The 20,896-nt window shown below is 43.5% G+C and overlaps 2 protein-coding genes and 1 long non-coding RNA gene across 4 annotated transcripts in view; 2 read left to right on the top strand and 1 right to left on the bottom strand.

Moving 5' to 3' along the window:
- Window positions 1-8,658, bottom strand: part of skia (v-ski avian sarcoma viral oncogene homolog a) — a 70,638-nt gene extending 61,980 nt beyond the window's left edge. The window contains exon 1 of the mRNA XM_052058269.1: window positions 7,259-8,658. Coding sequence (XP_051914229.1) covers window positions 7,259-8,167 — 909 coding nt within the window. The 5' untranslated portion in view covers window positions 8,168-8,658. The remainder of the gene's footprint in view (window positions 1-7,258) is intronic.
- The window catches only part of LOC127596144 (uncharacterized), a 193,356-nt gene that overhangs the window by 104,407 nt on the left and 68,053 nt on the right, over window positions 1-20,896 (top strand). The gene's annotated exons all lie outside the window — the stretch shown is intronic.
- si:ch73-70k4.1 (uncharacterized) lies at window positions 14,768-20,772 on the top strand. Of its 2 annotated transcripts, none has more exons than XM_052058298.1 (4): window positions 14,768-14,955; window positions 15,304-15,448; window positions 19,461-19,927; window positions 20,297-20,772. In XM_052058298.1, exons 1-4 carry the CDS (start codon window positions 14,828-14,830, stop codon window positions 20,367-20,369), a joined length of 813 nt encoding a protein of 270 aa, XP_051914258.1. In that variant the 5' UTR covers window positions 14,768-14,827; the 3' UTR covers window positions 20,370-20,772. The 2 variants fall into 2 exon arrangements, with proteins under 2 accessions (XP_051914258.1, XP_051914259.1); XM_052058299.1 differs by having other exon boundaries at window positions 14,768-15,047.

The following is a 20,896-nucleotide window of genomic DNA, read 5'->3' as shown; positions in this document are numbered from 1 at the left end:
AAGGCAGTGTGGACCCACTTACTTTTTCATCATTTTAATGTTAATAATGCACAAAAAAGGATCTTTCACATCAAGCATTTTCTCATCGGTTTCTCATCGGTTAAAAGTTCTCAAAATGCTAACAATGCCTTCTCTGTCCCACAAAATATGTCTGCACATGACCTAAATATTTCTTCCATCATGGGTTGACAAAAAGAAACCGTGTGATCAAGGATCAGTGATGAACAGTATTTAAGGGACTGTCTGCCAGCAACAGCCCATCCACTTGACTTGGGGGATTTTGCAAAGCTGCAAGGTTGACTTGGCAGCTATGTCCTCTGCGGAATTAAGTCGGTTCAGACAGAAATGAGATTAGCGTAGTTTAGTATTAACTTTGAAAATCTGCCCGTATCTACCTGCCGTTTCCAAAATTAGACTCAATTGAAGAGATGCCCTTTCGACAAAACTGCCCATCCGTGGGAGTGTTGTCCAAACAGTCTGGCATGGACCACTGGATTGTGACATGACACTATGGGGGATTGTTCCAGGCGGATGTTGTGTTACACGTTGACAGTAGCGTGTAGTTGTGTGTGCGTGCGCGCGTGTGTGTGGACATGTGGTGAGTGAATGTGCGCGTGTGGTTGGGGGCAAGGGCTAAGACTGTGTGACTGTGGGAGACAGGCAGATGGGGATGGAAATGAGTAGGCAGTGAGCTCATGCTAATCTCCTGCTGCAGCTCCTACAGCTGATCTAGGCGGCAAACGCACACACACACACACGCACACAGGCACACACGAATACTAGACCAGACTGATACACAATCACGCACCCAATGAAGCACGGGATGCTTGAGACATTTCGTTGTCCCCGAGTATGTTTTGACGCAATACATACAACATTTTCATGCATACTAATCTGACACACATCGACACCAAGCAAACGCTAATTCCCTCACATCACACCGCCAGTGAATGTTAATTTGTTAGATACTATTTTGTGTGTGTGTGTGTGCGTGCGTGCGTGCGTGCGTGCGTGCGTGTGTGTGTGTGTGTGCGCGCACGCGCATTTCAGACAGCCATCTGCCTCGTGGGAGTTTACAAAGCAGCACGCGATTGGTGGGCCGGGCATATAATAGAGGCAAAGGGTGAAGCGGGTCACCTCTTTATTAGGGGAGGGAAAGGTTGCGTGTTGCTGACTGCTCTTCTAAACATATGGGTGCGCAGGGCAACACGGGTGGGGGAGAGGCCAGCAATGCTGTCAAACGGGCTGATGCAGCAAAAAGGACCCACTGCCGCACGTATACACACACCATTTAATCTCATAATGTCTGTCGCAAACGATGTCATTTCCGCAGCGCGGCAACTCTTGAAGGAATTCATTTTGAAGATGATGTGTATCGGGCTTGTCAAAGCAGATCGCTTTTGGGGGAGCTGCGACTGCTGACGCACACAAACCAAACGAGCAGGAGACAATAGGATGATTGTTGCTTGCCTAAACTAAGCCTATCTGATGTGATGCCTTTCAAGTATCAATACAGCGCCGTCAGCCACAGTCTCAGCAGTTCACGGTGACACAAGAGAACTTGTTCTTACAAGAATTTGGAAGGATTTTGAAGAGTTAAGACACTGTCTCATATAAAACAGACAGCATGTTGTTGATTTTTTTGGGGGGGAGGCTTAAAGGCTTGGAAATTATGGCAAAGCAGACTTTTCATCCAAGCATTTTTTTGCACTGCTTATCCACCATGTTTGCTGAGTATTTTGTCGCTTGTGATGTCGATCGCTTCAGCCAAACACCACCCCTAGTCTGAACCACATAATATGCCCCGAGAGGGTAACATCATTGTATTATTTTGTTATTTTGACTTCAAGATGGCGCCGCAAGGGTGGCTGCCTTTACAGCAGCTCCTTAATTTTGTTCTTCTACTTCTTCCTTTCAGAGCTTTGCTGCTGTGAATTAGGAATTTCTCCATTGTGAGACTAATAAAGGTTTTCCTTTCTTATCTTATCTTATTTTATGTCTGACTCGATCATGAACGAGAGTTTATCCATAAAAATGTGCCCCAATCACCAGCCTGAACTCATTCTGTCAGCCCAGTATTGTGAACCCTGCTTGCGAAGGATGCATCTTAATGCTTGTGTATGCCCTTTCATGGTGGCCTCTATTCAATGGAAATGACAAGCATTATATTATCTTATCGAATAATAACTATTTAATCATGTTTTACCCTCAGTAATCTCCGTACTTTTTGATTCCCAAAGAATATGTTCGGACATTGTCCACATTTCATGGTAGGAATGGCTTTATACCGTGTTGAATAGTAGAATGGTCGCTCGAGCCAAGCTTATGCACCATGTGTGTCGATGAATATTTCAAAGACCATCTCATTAAATAAACAAGCTGGACCTCAACGCCTACGGTAACCTACCATCAATATTGAATGCTCATGGACAAAAAATAAAAACGACAGTGTTGTTCACAAGACAACAGACAGTCCGGTCATCAAATTGCACCATCTGACTATGCGAGAGCTTCTTCTTCACGCAACACCTGGGGGAGGTCACGGAGTTCTTCCTTCCGTGCGCTTCTGCAATAATCCCAATGAGACATGCTCAAGGTCCTTCGAAGATTTAAGAATAGACACTGTGAGCTGAATGCACTTGTTAGCAGAGGGCTATGAATATTCTGATAGGGATTTCACCAAGTGGGAGGAAATACTTGATTTCTCCGCATGCACTTTGCTCCTGAAAGGCATGTTGTGCTCTGAGCTTGGCGTGCAGCGCATTCCAAGACAGCGCCTATGCATGGTTGCCTATAAGACCGCCTTCACGCATGAGTATATGGGAAGCGATTTATCCTCCATGTTGTTTAAGTCGATGGCCAAAATGGTCAGGGCTAACCAGCTGTCTCTAGTGTGGGCTTTATTTCAATTCTCCGTGCCTTGTCTGAAAACCGGTCCGAATATGGACTAAAACTAGCCAGTTGTGGTGCACGGCCTGCTTGGGCTCTTTTCAAAATACAATTCACATGTGGTGTATGTTTTACAAGAGCACCGGTGAAAAAAAAATGAATCCAGCATCGCACCATTTTGTTTGTTCAGACTTTTAAAAGGCTTTTATCATTTGTTTGTGGTGAATTTACAAAGAGGGTTTTACGAAAAGTGAAGACTACGTGACTGTTTTGGGGTTTTATGTGTGCCATTCGATGTTGCGCTTGTTGAATGAAACTGGTATTTTAAAAAAAGAACAGTCAAAAACACCAACACAATAATTACTTTTGATGGTGATGCGATCGTGTTTGATGAAATTGAGACACTTTTGTTCACATGTATGAGAGAAACACTGAAATGAACAGCTCTTAGCCAAAAGACATGGAGTGAAGAATTGTCACGTTCATGAATGGTTGTTTTCATCTTCATATAATTTTTCTTTGTGGAAAGTTGTGCATAACTGTACTTGTATAAGAAAGGAAAAATGGAAACGAAGAGCTATTTACACAATTGCCTAGCTTGGTTGAGTGTCTGCAGGGGAATCATGAATGTGCTTCTGGAAAAATGCAGCCCCGCGTGTGTAAATGAAATGGAGAAATCTGTGAGGACTTTTATTAAACCTTGTTGAACACCATTGCTTTTACTGACTTTATTTTAATTAGTATAGCACAGTGACTAATAACGGTTTTGGGTTGGTTTGTTTTTTATATTCGCTAAAATGGTGTTTTCAGAAAATGTACCTTTCAATGCATAATTCGACTGACGTTATTTTCTAACTACCTACACTTTGTTTCAGAGAGGAACAACCATTTGAACTTTGGTGAGAGAGGACTTTCCCTGTCGCTGTCACTCCAGTGAAATTGGGCTTGAGAAGCCATCGCGTCTTCAACCATGTCTGACATCAGTACATTTGAATGTCAGTGGAGCATTTATAGTTTCCCAGTGTAGACTGAGAGTCCTCCATTACATACACAGACTGACAGCTTCGTCAAGCATGCAACTCATTTCTGGGAGCTAATTGAATTTGTGGCTTCCTCCTTTTCAAAGCATAGAGGCAAAACATGAACATTTTACTATTTCCCAGCAAAAGTAAATGAAGGAAAGGAAGAAAAAGGCATAAAATCCACACAACCGCATATTCAGTATTTGTAGCAGACGTTTGCAACTGTCACATTTGCTGCTCTGCAGCAAAAGGAGGATGGAAATCCTCTGCAGCCATTGAAATGCACAGCCACCAGCTGTTGTCCTGTCCACCGCGTGGACATGGCTGGCTGTCATCCGGCTTAGCCAGCGCAGTGCCTTGCATATGAAATAAGACATGCGCTGCCATCCCCTCTGGGAGTTCACTTCCTCTGAGGCCCCAGCAGCACCACTGCACCACCTTGCCCCTGAAACAAGCGGTCCCTTTAGATACAGGGCAAATAGCCAGAGGAGCAATCAAGGATTCTGAGAGCCTTGGCGGTGGGACTAAAAGGGGCCAACATAGAGGATACCAAATGAATATGATTAAATATAGGTGTGTGCCTACCGAATTTTAAACCAAATATGGAATTGCATGCAAGTCATAACTTTTATTTGTGTCGTAATAATTCCGTAGTGTGCAAACGTGTCTTTTTTTAACACAAAATGAAGGTCTCCACACAGTGGCAGGGGTGTGCTCGGGCACATCCAATGCATACATAGGGGCAAAACTCAACAAAATGGCCTCTACTTTGTTTTTCACGTTCTTCCAACACGGACAGTTTTAATATGTTCTTTTTCAAAGCTCAGCCACAGTTGTTGATGGATGTGGCATGTATGCATAAAATCAAACAAGCGCATTCAAATTTCTGATCCACAGACGTTTTTCTACATTGGGAGATCTGAGATGTCACCTTGTTATGGCTGCCTGTCAAAAGAAATCCTAGAAAGGGAAAACTCCACACAGAAAGACCACAAAATGGGGTCCAAACCATTGCCAACCAACCACTGGTCTCCAATGCCAGAAATACTCAAATGTTAGCAAAATAGTAAATCATTCCCTGTCCATATGGAGCTTAAGTGGACAGCTATGGCTTCGGGTTGCCTCCCACAAGTGAACCAGCGAGAAATCAGAGAGAAATCTTGTCCACCGCCGACTTCACTAGTTTCAGCCTCATTAGCTCTGAAGTTTGCCGTTGTCTCCGCATGCGTTACCTTCAAACACAACTTTCAGAGATTAAAGACGTGCCGCAGAAGTCCTATTTTCTTATGTTCCGACTTCTGCATGCATGTGTCTCGGAAGGAAGCTCTTAGAGGAATGTCTGCAAGGGGGGTGGAGTGTGGCAATATCATTTCCTGTGTCTGTCTGCATTCGAGACTTCTGCTAACACTGCTGTAACAGACTCATTAATATTCACAGAGGCTGTACAGTTCCGCTGCTGACAGCCCACAGATGACAGTGTTTCTTGGGAGCTAAAAAGGCAGAAGGCAGCATAGTCTGGCACTTTCTGCTCACATGCTCCAAGAACATTTTCAAAGTGCCTCATCGTTACTTAAATGTGCTGACAAAGGGGAGCTCCGCTGCCGTAAGTTTAACAATTTTCCTCAACTCCTACCCAGCATGTATTCCCTCATTAGCGTTTCTTGAAACACGGCACTTGGGGGATGGTGGATAAAGGAGTCAGATTAAAAAGCAAATGAGCCTTTGGCATAACACTTGAGTGCCTTGCGGGCTCTTCTATAAAAGTAGAAGAGGCCCTAGAAAGTGGGCTCCGTGAGGTGTGTGCCCACTCCAGCTTGAATCAACGTGTGTGCCAAGAGTGGGTATTCACCATGCATGGCGGGACTTTGGCAGACTCCGGTACCTCAAGGGTCTCTCGCTTTCTCTTTTCCTTGGCGTGTTCCTCTGAGAGAATCCTTTGTGCAGGACAAGAGGTGAGATGCTTCCAAACACTTTGCTTTCTATGTCTGATCAAACCAAGGGTTTTACTCCACAAGTCCACTACGGTGGCAATCAGACTGGACTAAAAAGTAGGTGAGAGAGGGTGAAGACCAATGTGTGTGTGTGTGTGTGTGTGTGTGTGTGTGTGTGTGTGTGTGTGTGTGTGTGTGTGTGTTGCTGGCCTGGGGTAGGTGGATGTTTGGGGGAGGGACGGGCCCGATGTTTGCTGAATGCTCCCCTTTGTTGGGATCATATTATGTTTCCACCACAATACTTCTCAACCCTGCTTCATCAACCCCATTCATATGTAACAGTTCATGCAAATAGTATCACGAGTCTTTTTTTTCCTGGGGGTGGGGTGGGGGTAGGATTCTTTTATCAATCTCCCACACAAACTTCTCTCTTTCTCCTCCCTCTCAACTCTTACCGGCACATCACTTGTCTCATTATTATGCATTCATACAGTTTTACATGTCTGTCAATTTGCTCATACTTGACATTTCTCGTCGACACTTCCTTACTGGTGCGTCATAGCTTATCAGATTAGAAGAATGGCAAGAAAGATAGTAAACCAAAATAGCCACTTCTTTCAACTATACATCGAGAAGCGGAACGACATGTGTTGTCACAAACATTTCAGACATGAAATTCAACACCGATGAAGTGGCCGATTTTGCTATTACCGTCATAGCAACTGCCAACAGAGTACCAACTACCACCACACACAGACACTTTACAAACCAAAGCTATTGTAGGATACATAAACCGAAGTTTCCCTGTGGCCAGCGGCGTAAGATGTCATTTCATCAATATTGGTTTCTTTCATTTCACCTCAATAGATATTATGTGGACACAATCCCCGTGAGGCATTTGTTGGGAAATGGGATTGTATTTACAGTAAGGCCCAATAAAACTGGGCCTGAGAAGTGTTTCCCCTGCATGTAATGACTTTATTGCCACCGGAGGTGTTATAGTGTCATGATTGTATATATATGGCGTAATTAGTAATAATGCGCTAATGATGACTAAGCACTCACTAAAACACACACGGACAACTTTTAACGATGCATTATTAAGGGTTAACTTTCCATTTGAGAGTAATGTTCTTGGAACATTTTCTGTAAGCTTGTCATTAAAATGAACATCGATGTGGATGGACGATTATTCAACTTGCTGCCGAAATGTCCCTTTGAGAAGGTTTTAAAACATCGTCTTCTGCGCCACTCCCTCGATTAAATTAAATACATAATTAATTTATACATATTTAATTAATAATTTAATACAGTATGAGCTACATTAAGTGCAATTCAACGTGCGCAGACACCTTGTCAAAACACATCACAGCTTTTTTTTCCTTTTCTGAATGACACAGAATCACTCCAACTCACCCTGGAAGAGGCTTTCCTCTTGTACTTGTTGGCGAAATCAAACTTCTCCTTGATTTCGTCCAGGAGCTGCTCCAGGCGGCTCTTCTCCTCCTTGCCCGCGTAATCCTGGCCAAGGAGGACGTAGGCCCTCCAGTTGGCCGAGTCGAAGCCCCAGTGGCAAGTCCTGTTCTCCTGCGCCTTGTGGCTGTGCACAACGAACTTGTGCGTGGGGTACATGAGTCTGCAGTCCAGGCACTGGATGCACGCCGCGTTGGGGCTGGTGTACAACTCGGGAACAAACAAGCCCTTGCACTTGCCGAAGCACTCGTGGTAGATTTTGAAGCTCCTCTCGGTGAGCTCCAGTTCCAGCGCTCCTCCGCCGCCCGCCTCCTTCTTGCAGCGAGGAGGGTAAGCGCCCCCGTAGATGAGCGCGTTGCACAGCCGCTCGGCGTCCGTCTTGGTGATGAGGCCGCAGGAGGGCGCCGAAAAGGGCAGGATCCCCATGACTTTGAGGATTTCCAGCTGGTCGGCAGTGCACCGGGAGCAGTAGATGTGCAGCTCGTCGCACACCGAATTGATCTGCTGCAGGCTGAAGTCCCGCAGCACCGTGTTGAGGATCTGGGGGAGACACAGCCGCTTCTCCCCTCCGACCACGAAGCATGAGATGGTCTCGCCCTCCAGGACCGTCTCGCACCTCTCCGTGGAACGGTCCGATGGGATAAAGAGCGGCCCCGGCATCACTGGCGGCGGTAGATGCTGCAGGACAGCCTCGGGCTCCTTCCCGTCCTTCTTGAAGAGAAGCTCATGTTGCCAACGGGCAGAGAAGGCGGCCGGCCCCCCGAGAGAGCTCATAGAGCTGAGGTGAAACTGCTTGAGAGTTTGTTGCAGTCCCGGATGAGGCTGGAAGCTCTGCCGACTTACAGTCTCCATGTTTTCCCCGCAACTTTACCAGCGAAAGCCCCTCTCGTCTTCGACACGGGACCACGAGCGTCTTGTCGCGCCTGAACCAGATAAATCCACCGCGTCCGAGAATTGGCCAAAACTTTGAAGCACTTCATCAAACATTTAGCGAGGCAGGGGGGGAGGCGAAAATTCGTCGTGGGTTCACTCTTGTATTCCGGCAATGAGTGAATGAACGCCGGTCAGTGGCTCCCCGAAGCGGCGCTCGGACTGTCCATGTCGTATCGATGTGGGGCTGCCTTTTAAAACTCCAAAATGACCCCACCAAAAGTTCCCCGCGTCCAATTCCGAAGGATATAGGGCGAAAACAAACGAAAAGGCGGTTGTCGAAAGTCGATATGAGTTGGATTCAAACGCTACTTCGGCAGCTCTTTCCGCTCTCGAGGACCGCTCCGTCGGCCCCCGCAGTTCACTGTGACTGTATGGAGATGAGCTCTCTCTCCCCATTCTCTCTCTCTCTCTCAGTCTGCATCTCTCGGTCATACGCGCGCGCGCGCACGCCCCGCCCCTCCGCGTTTATGTGTCTGGCTCAGTCATTGAATCCCAGCCAGGAATGTGAGTGACTCTGCAGGCACGGCTGTTCCAGGGACAAGCCTGCACTCCCTTGCTTCCGTCCTCATCTTTATACCTTGGTTATTGAAGTATTCTTCCTACATTTGTGTTGAATTCAAAGCTACAGAAAAAAACTCCAGCAGACATGAAATATCGTAAAAACATTTTATGTTGCGATTCTCGAGCATTGCCAGGTGCCTATTAAATCTTCTCCACAAAGTCATCATATCACTGTGTGTGTGCGCGCGCGACTGCCATCCTCCAGTATATACAATACAGTCAGAAAAATAAAGCCACTTTCTGTATTATTGTAGAGGTATGCATGATTTGTCTCTGACGAGAAGGCGCAAAGCTTCTGCTTTTGTATGGATGGTATTCACGTTTTACATCGTTGCGCATAATTGTGTTCCTAGAAAATTCATCAAATGTTACATTGCAGACCAATAATTATCCGAATATGTAACATTTGATTGCATGGGGAGACATGGCAATGAATTCTTAGATACTCAGCTCTTATTTCCAACTGTACAACATGCTCGGTGACAGCTTTTGAATTTAGTCTGGCATCAGCTTGGATATGTTACATGGATTTAAGGACAACACGTGTCTCTTTCTTTTTTGTGTGGTCTAAGTGATGCTTTTTTTTTTTTGCAATTTACAAAAGAGGCTGCCCACTTTGTTGCAACACATGCGCATGACTGAACGTGTGTTTAAAGATGATTTGTGAATTCAAAGTCCTTACTTGCACTCAGTTTCTCTCTGAATGGTAATACAGGAAGTGCCACAGTGAAAATTGATGGCGAATTACCAAAACCAAGTGACTCAACGTGACAAGTTCAACTTCAAGGGAAGGAATGGAGTTGGCTGCTCTAGTGGCGCCCCCCAGCCCGACACCGCTGTCACTGCAACTCGAGGAGTGCTTACTGGACACGAAACGTGGTGATCTGTAATTGCAAATGCAAAGTAGAGTAGAGAGAGCGAAGCTTTTAAGAAACTCAACATCAAGTTAAAATGCAATTGGTCCTGCAATGAAAAAAAAAAATATCCTCCTGACGAATTTGAAGGGTAAAGCACTGGTTGTCAGCATGCTTTCGGATTGCTCTTTCCTGTCATGTGTTGAAAAAGCCAAGAGTGTCATGGTAGTGTTACAGTAAAATTGTTGCGTCGAATGGAGTATTATAATAAGAATAATATACGAACAACTTCAAGATAAGACAAATCTCAAAGAAGACCTAAACTGTATTGCTGACACATCCCCACCCTTAATTGCCATAATTACCTGACTTCCAAAAACTGTTTGGACAGATAACGTCACCATCATGCACAGGCTAGAGTTGTTCGCAAAGAATGTATGTACAGAATGAATAAGGGAGGATATGGAAGTGGTAGTGGAACTGTTGCCCAATAGTCTGAAGTCTTGATGATTCTGAACAGAACGAGCGTCACACAAAAAAACGATCAATGGAGCCATTTGTCCATGTTCCAATGTTTGATTAAGGGAATGTTGAACGGCATGGCTACCTGCCAACATTTCTCAAGTAGTATTACAATTCGAGCATATGGACAGCATTTTTCACTACCCCATTTTGTTCAGTGGCTGTGTAGGCGCTGTTGGATAGTCGGCGTTGGTGCGGCTGGATGGATGGCTGCTGAAGTTGAGGATGAGGAGAGAGGAGCATTATTTGGAACCTAGAGTCGCTGCTTGGAATTGAAATGGATTTGCATGGGACAGGAGAAGTGAATTGAGTGAAATCTCATTTTTCGTCAATGGATGCTACAGCTTCTTGTTGACTTTGAAACTTAGCTTGTAGCCGACGTGTGCACATTTTGAGCATGACGTCTCTGATTCGCTGGTTAAAGGACACTTTGATTCTCTCCTCTTTCATCTCAAAGTGCTTCAAACAACAAAGCGTGTGACGGAAAAGTGGTTAGGACTGCACGACTGGCCGTGTTTTATGTTATGTGTTGTGTTTATTATTTTACTTTATGTTAACTGTTTTGTTAAGCGCTTTGTTACAGCTGCCGCTGTTGTGAAAGCGCTATACAAATCAGCATGTATTGTATTGTATTGTATATCAACGTCCACACCCACATTCCTGTCTATATAGGAAAAAGAAAACCCGTCACACACAGCAGCATAAACTCTGGGCCAGTTAACGCATTGATTGTGGTCTGCAGTGAAGTAGGAGTGCACATTGAAATACCGTACTGTCATTACATAGCTTTGGAATAAATACTATGAAACATTACTCATGATCGTATTATATGCATAAGATACCGATATGAAAGTAAAGTATCAAATATACATTAGCTTCAAAGACATCATAATATAACGTTCAGTTATGATTGTCAGTGTCAGAGGTATTCATTTTACAATATATTTACTATATTGTGGTTGTACAGGGTGGCCCAAAAAAAACGGGCCACAACTCTAATTAGGCCCTGTTTCTTAGTGTTTTGTCCGAATGAAATGAAACTTTGGCCATAACTAATTTATTATAGTCAAAGCATCACATCAAAACACTAGGATCTTTGGCCTTTTTTTCTCCGTTCTACAGAATATGTTCTAATGGCCTCCGTTTAGCTCTGTGCATTTCTTGAGGCGCAGCACGAAGTTGTCCATGACATTCTTACAGACTGAATTGGTAATGGCTTTCTTCAGTTCCGTGATGGTTCTGGGTTTCCCTGCGTAGACTCTGTCCTTAAGATAGCCCCAAAGGAAAAAATCTGGGGGGCTTAGGTCTGGGCTATGGGGTGCCCACTCAAAATTAGTCTGGAGACTGATCACTCGGCCTCCGAAGTTCTCTTTCAGCCAATCTCGGGACAGGTTTGAGGTGTGAGAACTTGCTCCGTCTTGCTGGAACCAGAAATCTCGGCCAGAGGCATCATTGGACCAATCTTCATCGAAGAATCTGGCGCAGCAGTGACAGTCACCAAGGAGAGGTATGTGGAGGTCCTCAAAACCTTCAAGAATGAGCTCCAGACCATCTACCCGTCACTCATGAGCAAGTTCTGGTTCCAGCAAGACGGAGCAAGTTCTCACCTTATGCAGCATATATGCAGTTGCATATAAATATGTATTGTATTCTGTATTATATACTTGTATTCTATATTTTATATTGCATTCTGTACTGTGTACAGTTCATTTTTTACATTTATTTTGTGCATGCAAATACTTGATGTTTTTCTACTTTCTTCCTTCCAAACTTGCTGCTATAAGTTGCAAATTTCTCCATCGTGAGACAAATAAAGATTTTCTCACCTTATCTTATCTTAATTGAGATAACTTAAGTTTTGCCACAATATTAAACACTAATAAGGTGAGGAAGTTTCCTCCCCTGTGACATGTCAGCAGTAAAAAAAAAATATCCATCCATCCATCTTGGAAAACAACAACAAAAAAAGATTTGTGCAAGTGGGCCAAACTGAAATGACTGATTGAATTTGACAGTTTTCAAAAAACATTTCTCTCTCTCATTCATTCATTCATCTTCCGTACCGCTTGATCCTCACTAGGGTCGCGGGGGGTGCTGGAGCCCATCCCAGCCGTCTCCGGGCAGTAGGCGGGGGACACCCTGAATCGGTTGCCAGCCAATCGCAGGGCACACAGAAACAAACAACCATTCGCACTCACACTCACACCTAGGGACAATTTAGAGTGTTCAATCAGCCTGCCACGCATGTTTTTGGAATGTGGGAGGAAACCGGAGCACCCGGAGAAAACCCACGCAGGCCCGGGGAGAACATGCAAACTCCACACAGGGAGGCCGGAGCTGGAATCGAACCCGGTACCTCTGCACTGTGAAGCCGACGTGCTAACCACTGGACTACCGGGCCGCCCATTTCTCTCTCTCTCTCTCTAAATCAGTGGTTCTTAACCTGGGTTCGATCGAACCCCAGGGGTTTGGTGAATCGGTCTCGGGTTCGACGTAGCCTCTGCCATGGAGTGTAAGACCCACGCGACTGAACATGTTAATGAGTTTTGACACGCCCGCTTGGCCATCAATGGCTGCAGATGATCACATGACATTGCTTCTCCAATCAGTGCTGTGGGAAATTTAGCTTGCTTAGTAGTCAACAAGTGGCTGTTGTGAAAAAATAAAAGTATTGTTATGTCTTGAAATTTAATTGACCTTTTTTCAGTTTTTAATAAATGCAGGTTTTTAATATCTTGATTTTTAAAAATAGATACAGTACTTATTTTTCACTCATGAAGCGTTCGGTGAATGTGCACATTAACTGGTTGGGTTCGGTACCTCAAAAAGGTTAAAAACCACTGCTCTAGATAGACAGACAGACAGACAGACAGACAGACAGACAGACAGACAGACAGACAGACAGACAGACAGACAGATAGATAGATAGATAGATGGATAGACTACCATACAGACCTTTGGTTAATGCATTGTGATTGGGCATGTGGTCATCATGGTGCTGGCCGCAGTGTAACAATGACTTCTGCTCTACTCATCGTTGTAACCATCTCCATGGCAGCAGAACACCAAACAGCATCACGTGGGACGAATTACATCAGGTTTCTTTCCTGGCGCTGGTTGTCTTTTTCTCAGAGTAGCACTATGTACCACAGGACCAGACCACTGGTCCCCTCGACTGTTTCACTGTAAAGCTAAAAAAAACAGATCAGCTCATGTCAGCCCTTCTGTAATGGTCCTTCTGGAATACCGAACTCACACAGTTCTGTTGCCCAAAAAAATGTGGTCACCAACATTGAAAGTGGGAGGTTGCCTCATAATGCTGTTTTCATTTTGGCAGTAACCCCCTCTTTCCTTTGTTTTCTAAGTATTTTCTTTTCTTTTCCATTGCAATAAGGATAGCCAATCTCCATTGGTCCCAATCTGCGGGCCAAAGGTTTAGCGGGTTCAGAAATTTCCCACTTCTATTTTGTTAAATTTCCACTTTATTTGTGCCCTGACAGAGGAAACAAACTCTGCTGTAATCGCATCTGGTGTTCTTTGTTGTAACACGTTTAAGTGTACATGGAAAGGACTTCATAATGAAACAGTGGTATAATTTGTGTAACAATGAAGATTTCAAATATACTGTACTTCAAGTCTCTATGAAGTTGTTTCCACGTTATGTCTTATAATAAATAAACATAATAAATTTGACATACTGACTACTGAAGACTACTGAAGAGTGCTGACAACAAGACTGCCAAATGTGGGGGGAAAAAAGGATAGCGAATGTATATAAAATGAGGCTCGGAAAACTTAATGGAGACCTCCTTCTGACTTTCAGATGCTGTGAGCGTGTGAAAAGGGAAAACACGCTCCGCTTGATCTCCACGTGTCAATTAAATACGTTGTACGTGCGTTTATGCGCTCCAATACGGATCAAGTATCAAGTACAGTTTTATTGTCAAATGTGCTGTATGTGTACATATGTGCTCCAATAACTGTCATTGTGAACCACAGACTGATTAACATGTGCTACTGTGTTTAATAAACAGTTAACTCGGTAAGTGTTAGTGCAAATGTTTGTTTGTGTCTCTTGTGATTCAGGCAACTTTATGAAAGCTACCATAAAACTGAACACCCACAATTTGTGAGAGAGAGGTATGAGACAAAAAAGTAGCTTGCAAGGTCTGCCATGTGAAGTTAGTAGATATTTAAAAAGTATGCCTTAAAAGACTACTTATACTACTCATAATAATAATGAATAGACGCTTGAGCTGGAATCGATGAGGTTGTGAGAGAGGTGCCCAGAATGTCCCATTGTCATCCCGCCCCTTGTACGTGTATGTATGTATGTATGTATGTATGTATGTATGTATGTATGTATGTATGTATGTATGTATGTATGTATGTATGTATGTATGTATGTATGTATGTATGTATGTATGTATGTATGTATGTATGTATGTATGTATGTATGTATGTATGTATGTATGCATGGATGTATGCCTTTCTGCTTGCCTGCCTGCTTGAGATAATCAAACATCGGTATGGGTGTTTCCTGTGAAATAGAGCTTCTCGGATTGGACAAACCTCAGTGACGCCATAGACCAAACAAGGAAGTTGAGTACCGCCAAATGTGCGAATATAAAGGCACACTAACATGGCAGGCAATCTCTCAATTAAAAGCATAAATAATCGCAAGTATTCCGCCGAGGATACTGTGGAAATAACCTCCGGTGGCTCTCTGGACACGATACGTACAGCTGCGAAGAAGACTAATGTGACCAGGTTGGCGTAACAGTTTACATCAATCGAGAAATAAAGCAATTCATGTGTGGTGAAAGTTTGTGTTACGCGTTTACCAACATTGACAGACTATGGTCGGTATTAGTTTACAAATTCGTGTTACGCCGAACGCAACATCGCCGTAAACCGATGACTCTGTGTTTGTGACAAATATTACACTGTCGAGATCTACGCTACCACTGTAGTGAAGTTACATTTTCCATAAATACGTTTATTTTTGCGAAAATAAAGCTCAAGGCCGTACACGAGGGAAATTGCACTGTGATCAGAACATCTAAAATGGCGTAATTGGAAAATACATTTTAGTAGATTGACAATTGTTATTTGAAGGTCTACAGATTGTGGCTCACCATGGTGGACCAAGGAGCATCTCCCTGCTGTGGAAGCCCCGTGGGCCTTGACCCTCCAGTCTGCTCTGCCGTACCTGAAAGAGGAGCAATGGGAAGTTCCTGATTTTCCTCATCCATCTAGTACGGTGTGTTACCGCCTTAGTTTTCTCTGAACAGTGACATCATTTGCACTGATAAGACCAGGAGCACAACTAGTCAAAAAGAAAAAAAAATACATTACTCACAAACTAAGTTTTCTTTTGTTTTTCCATAGAGAAATTATATATATATAGATATATAATAGCAACAAACAACATGAAAAATTGTGCAATTTCCTTAAACCAAAAGGTTAACCAACAGCTGATTAATCAGAGTGAGAAACAGGCGGCAGGGTGAGGGAGTGGTTTACGAAACTGCTTTAAGGTTCTCAGGTTAGGTGTTTAAATTCAGGCCCCTTCCTCTGCACTTGAGTGGGAATAGCTCCCCCCTCTGACAATCTGCTCTGATTGTTTTACGTAGTTGAAATCCATGCTGATTATATCACAAAACAATCATAGTTGGTAATAAAGATAATGATATGCACATGCTGTATGTAATTAGTACTTGGACTATTTCTTTGGTGAACGCGCCTGTTTTTATTTTTTTAGCATTATCCTTTATTAAATGGTAGTGATGGGTCCATGAGGCCTCATGAGGCGTGTCGACACACTGACACACTGTGTTGATACTGTGCTGATACTGTGTCACTGACCACTGCCACCTGCTGGACCTTCAAGATCCCTGCAGCCAACCCACTTAACAGACTGAACTGACTGATAAATTGTTTTGTATATTGAACATATAAAATATACAATTCGGTAATAAATTGGCAAAAGGTGAAGGTAAGATATAAAAAAAGGAAAAGAAAATAGTCATCAGCACAAAGATGTGTTCAGAGGAGTACAAAGAAGCAAAAAACCTACCCCGAGTCCTACCCCTTCTTATATATGAATTGATCATTTTTCTAAATAGGAAAGAAAGTCTAAATATCAACAAATGCTTTTACCCTTATGTATGCTGTACTAATACATTTTTACATTAGGTTTGTATATACAGTACATACTCTTTAGAGTATGTACTGTATATGTCGATTTTCTCATATTCATAATGGATGCTACATTTCATTAATATATTAAATAATCTCATCAATGTATTTCTGATGTATTGCTATATTTCATGAGTGTATCGAATTTATCAGCTTAATTCTGATTTGTGTAGTTGTCTTGTACTACTCTCGAATTCATTTTTAATCTCAGCAAGAGAGTTCCTCATTTTACTGGTCCGTTTCTGAATCATTCCACAGATTTACACCTATTACAGATACCCTCCTTTGTGTGATGTTCGTTCGTGTTTTGGATTTTTTTGTATAGATTAGTACCCCCTAAATTATGACAACTTTCTCGAATTTTAAAAAGCTTCTGGATCTTTTGGCAAAGGTTATTGTGTGCTTTGTACATTAATTGGGCGATTTTGAAGTCAATCAGGTCATGAGATTTCATTGTTTAATTTGATAAACAGTGGATTTGTGGGTTCCGTCCATTTGGAACCAGTGATTGTTCCGATTGCTTTGTATTGTAGTTTTAAAACAGTGTTTTACTGGCATTTCCCCATATTCCCACACAATAGGTCAAATATGGAAGTAATAAAAGTATAAGGTGTACAAGGATCTCTTATTCAGCACATCCTTAGTTTTTGGGAGGATCCCTATGGTTTGGGATATTTTTCTTTTACTATCTATTATGTAGCTGCCAGCACGGTTTTGCATCTACAACTGTTCCAAAACATTTTCATAAGGTCATTCATCGATTTGATGATGAAGTGTATACAATATCATTCACATCCATGCATTCATTTTGCAACATTCAATGTGTTCAAATAATGTGAAGATCATTTGAATGAGGATGCTTGTGGGCTTTTATTTCACAAATTTTTATTGAGAAAAATAAGATGCTCCAATGTTTTAAACTTCAGCCTGTTGCGTCTTTTACAAGCGATTTCTCCTGCTGTGGAGAACACACGCTCACAAGGGACGGATGAGGCTGGCGTACAAAGGAACTCCTTTGCGAGGTGGGAGAGGTTTGGGAAAGAAGTGTGTTGGTCCTTCCAGTACAGCTGCTTCCTGGAACCTTGATTGTCAAACATGGAGTGGAGAGTCAACCAATAATAATTACTGATTGTCAATTAAATCATCAACATAGCAACCGTGAAAAGATGAGTGAACGTTTGTATACCTGGCGTGATACTGGGTGTATCGCGAACTTCATTCTCATGCTTGGCCCGATAATGCCTCAGCATGGTGGAGGTGCTTCTTCTGTTGGTGTATGACAATTCGACTTGGCAAATTCGACATTTCACCTGTAATGAAATGTGAATAAGTAACTAAGAGTTACCTTGAAATGTATTCGGATTAGAATGGTACAACACATGTCAATAATCTGAGAGGCACTCGGCGAGTGCCTCTCGCCGAGAGGCTCTCGGCAACAGAAGGCGATTTGAATAAATAAATAAATAATACCTTGTTCTCCGGGACATCAAAATGGTCCCACACGGCGGATGATTTGCGTCTCTGCTCCATAATCGGCAAGGAAGTCGAGGCACGAACACGAAGTCTGCACTGACACGAACTTCGACAAGCGAGCGTGAGTGAGGTCTGGCTTGTTTCGGCAAGTGGCATTGTGTCGCCAAACCCACTTCCTTATAAACACTGTGCGGCGGGCTTTTGCTGCGTCAACGCCCTCTGCACTGAGTCGACGCCCCCTGGACTAAGTGGCGCAGCCTGTACTGTGCCAAGCAGCCGATGCGGTCTAAACTGCACCGGTGCAGTTCACGTGTCAATTAGCAGCCTGGACTGTGTCAACGCAGCCGATGTGTCAATTAGCAGCCTGGACTGTGTCAACACAGTCGATGTGTCAATTAGCAGCCTGGTCTGTGTCAACGCAGCCGGTGTGTCAATTAGAAGCCTGGACTGTGTCAATGCAGTTCACGTGTCAATCACGTGACGTAATGAAGCAGCACATGCATCGACACGTGGTTTGCTCTGTGAGCCCAGCGCATGTGTCAATGCATCGGTGTCGCTGGACCCATCACTATTAAATGGTTTGTCAGCATTACGATGTGCTCCCACAGAGCAGGAGATTTCACAGCTCTGCTCATATTCTATCCATGATAGTACTCCAATTAATTTAAAAGTGTGTCAGAGTTGTTGCATCTTAAATACCCCTCAAACCACTACCACTACTACTACGGGGAATTGTGCGCATAAGTGATAGAAAAGAAAAAAAATACAGAGAATGGAGGATGATTACTATGTAAGCTGGAGAAGCAAAGCTGGTAATGTAAGCAATCAGTAGAGCCTGAATCCCCTCAAAGTTGGAACTTGTGACAAAAATCATTACCGTGTTTGTCTGACGCTGTTGTGGGGAGTTGCAGTTCTCATCGTGTGCACCAGGCAGCAGAGGCAGTAAAAAGGGCATTTTATTTAAACTGCTCCAATATTTGCTCTCCTGCTCAATACCGTCAATTTCTTCTTGATCCAGCCGACAGTTGAATAAGGTGGAGAAAAATTAAGAAAGAAAAGCACATTCAAATCAGACGAAACAAGAACATCCGTCGTTTTTCTTAGCATTTTATTAGCATTTGTCTCTTACTGACAATGACACATTGACACTTTCTTATTTCCCCAAGCAGAGAACGCATGTAACTGCTCTTAAGAGGTAAGCAACCCCACACGAGGAGAAAAATAATCCTAAAATGTATTCTTACTGCTCTTATAATGTGCGGCGTGCTCCAGATGACCACCAACGCACAACACGCATGCAACAATATCCCCGCAGAGTGACTTTGGGTTGGGCAATCATGAGGTCATCGTTTCGTCCGCAGCTAAACGTTGCCAATACTCCTGCTTAGAAAGACAAATGAGCAGATTCATTGACGCATTGTTTTTCATATGCCGAGCCCGCCCGATGAAGGCAATTACTGAGGCTAATCGTTGATGAACATAATTGCATGGTTTTCCATTTAATATGGTGCAATCATTCATACACATATTGATCCACTTCAATTGGTGCATGAAAAAAAAACGTGTACATTGCTCAACAGCGTTTCTGCTTTCATTTTTAGGAAGACACGTCGCATGTGCTGGATGAAGTTCTTCCCTTCCCTGAACCACCTCCAGCATCTCAACGGTGTCCAGACCTCCCGGCCAGCTCTCCCCAGCAGAGCAAAGCTGGACTGGACATTGCTGACAGATCGCTCTCCTCTCTCATTCATCAAGAGCACAAGGGCAACTTTGTGACTGTACGAGCTCGCTCCGAAGAAGATCATGCAACTCTCGATGCCATCGCTGGGCCCTCACGTGTCAAAAGGGGAGGCAAAAAGCAAGATGGAAAAGCGGAAGTGGAAAAGAGGCTCACGGTACAAGCTCATGGCTTGGACAGTCGACCTCTGGGCAAGGAAGAAAATATCTTTGAGGAGCGAATGGAGACTGAAGAGGGTGAGGGAAAGAAATGCAGTGGCACAAAAAGTAGAGAGCAAGCTCTCGATAAGTTGGATAAGTGTCCGATGTGCCTGCTGGTTTTCTCTGTTGGGTGAGTCTGAATGTCTACAAACACTCAGGAGCAAATCAAACAAATTTTACTCCTTGCTAATGAAACACAGACAAAAAAATATTTCATTTCTAAAAGTTGGAATGGTCTCCATGGTATATCGAGCGCAATAGAAAACAAATCGGTGGATGGAGTTGGGGTCAAATCCTCTGCAGTCTGTAGTTTGGTGTTCGTTGATTAACATTGTTGCTTACTGCCTCCATCTGAAGCGGGCGTCTTGTCGTTTTAGGTGTGTTGCACATTTACATGCATTTTGACCATGTTGTGGGAATCCAACGTCAAATTGTTTTTTTTTTTTTTGTGCACACATGAATCCTGATGTTCCTGTACCCCCCCCCCCCTCCCTTCCAGGGCCTCCCAGATGGACCGTGATGGCCACCTGGCTCAGTGTCTGTCAGAGATGAATGTGGACATGAGCTGGTGAGCTCCAAGCAGTCCAGATGTGCCACCTGCTTTCGTTGTAACAGACCTTTATTATGGTGATGTGAGGAATCAGAAGGCGGCGGTCAAGAGACATTCAAATCTTTTCCATAATTCAGTTGCACAGCGGTCATAAAAGTGGGACGGTGATCCCGAGCACCCAAAGCAACTCAAAGATGTCATGTGGTGGTAGAACAGGGACATATACAGAAACTAGTGATGGATTGATTTTACTCTCAATTATTGACAACTTTAAGTCTTTCATGCACCAATAATGATAACATGTCACCTGATAACATGATAAACTGTCCACTGTAAGTAACCGCTGTCCCCGAAAGGGTTCAGAAGAAAATATTACTTCTGTGTAGTAATGTTTGGGGGGTTTCTTTCATGAAAAAAGTTAACGAAATATTCAAAGTGACACATTCTGGGCTTTATATCGTGTTCAAGCCCTTCCTCGTGGAAGGATTTTTTTTGTTTTAACCTCACAAAAAATTCCGTGGTACGCTGCTTACGTCATAGGTGTGTAAC

The sequence above is a fragment of the Hippocampus zosterae genome, chromosome 2 (genome assembly GCF_025434085.1).
Source record: "Hippocampus zosterae strain Florida chromosome 2, ASM2543408v3, whole genome shotgun sequence".
Taxonomy (NCBI): domain Eukaryota; kingdom Metazoa; phylum Chordata; class Actinopteri; order Syngnathiformes; family Syngnathidae; genus Hippocampus; species Hippocampus zosterae.
Note: the sequence above shows the minus strand (reverse complement) of the source record. Positions and strands in the feature narration are given on the sequence as shown.

Excerpts from the sequence above, each read along its gene's own strand:
- si:ch73-70k4.1 (XM_052058298.1), top strand. The coding sequence starts at position 14,828 with ATGGCAGGCAATCTCTCAATTAAAAGCATAAATAATCGCAAGTATTCC. Across the intron at positions 15,449-19,460 it reads TTCCTCATCCATCTAGTACG|GAAGACACGTCGCATGTGCT; the intron begins GTGTGTTACCGC and ends TTTCATTTTTAG. Across the intron at positions 19,928-20,296 it reads CTGCTGGTTTTCTCTGTTGG|GGCCTCCCAGATGGACCGTG; the intron begins GTGAGTCTGAAT and ends CCTCCCTTCCAG.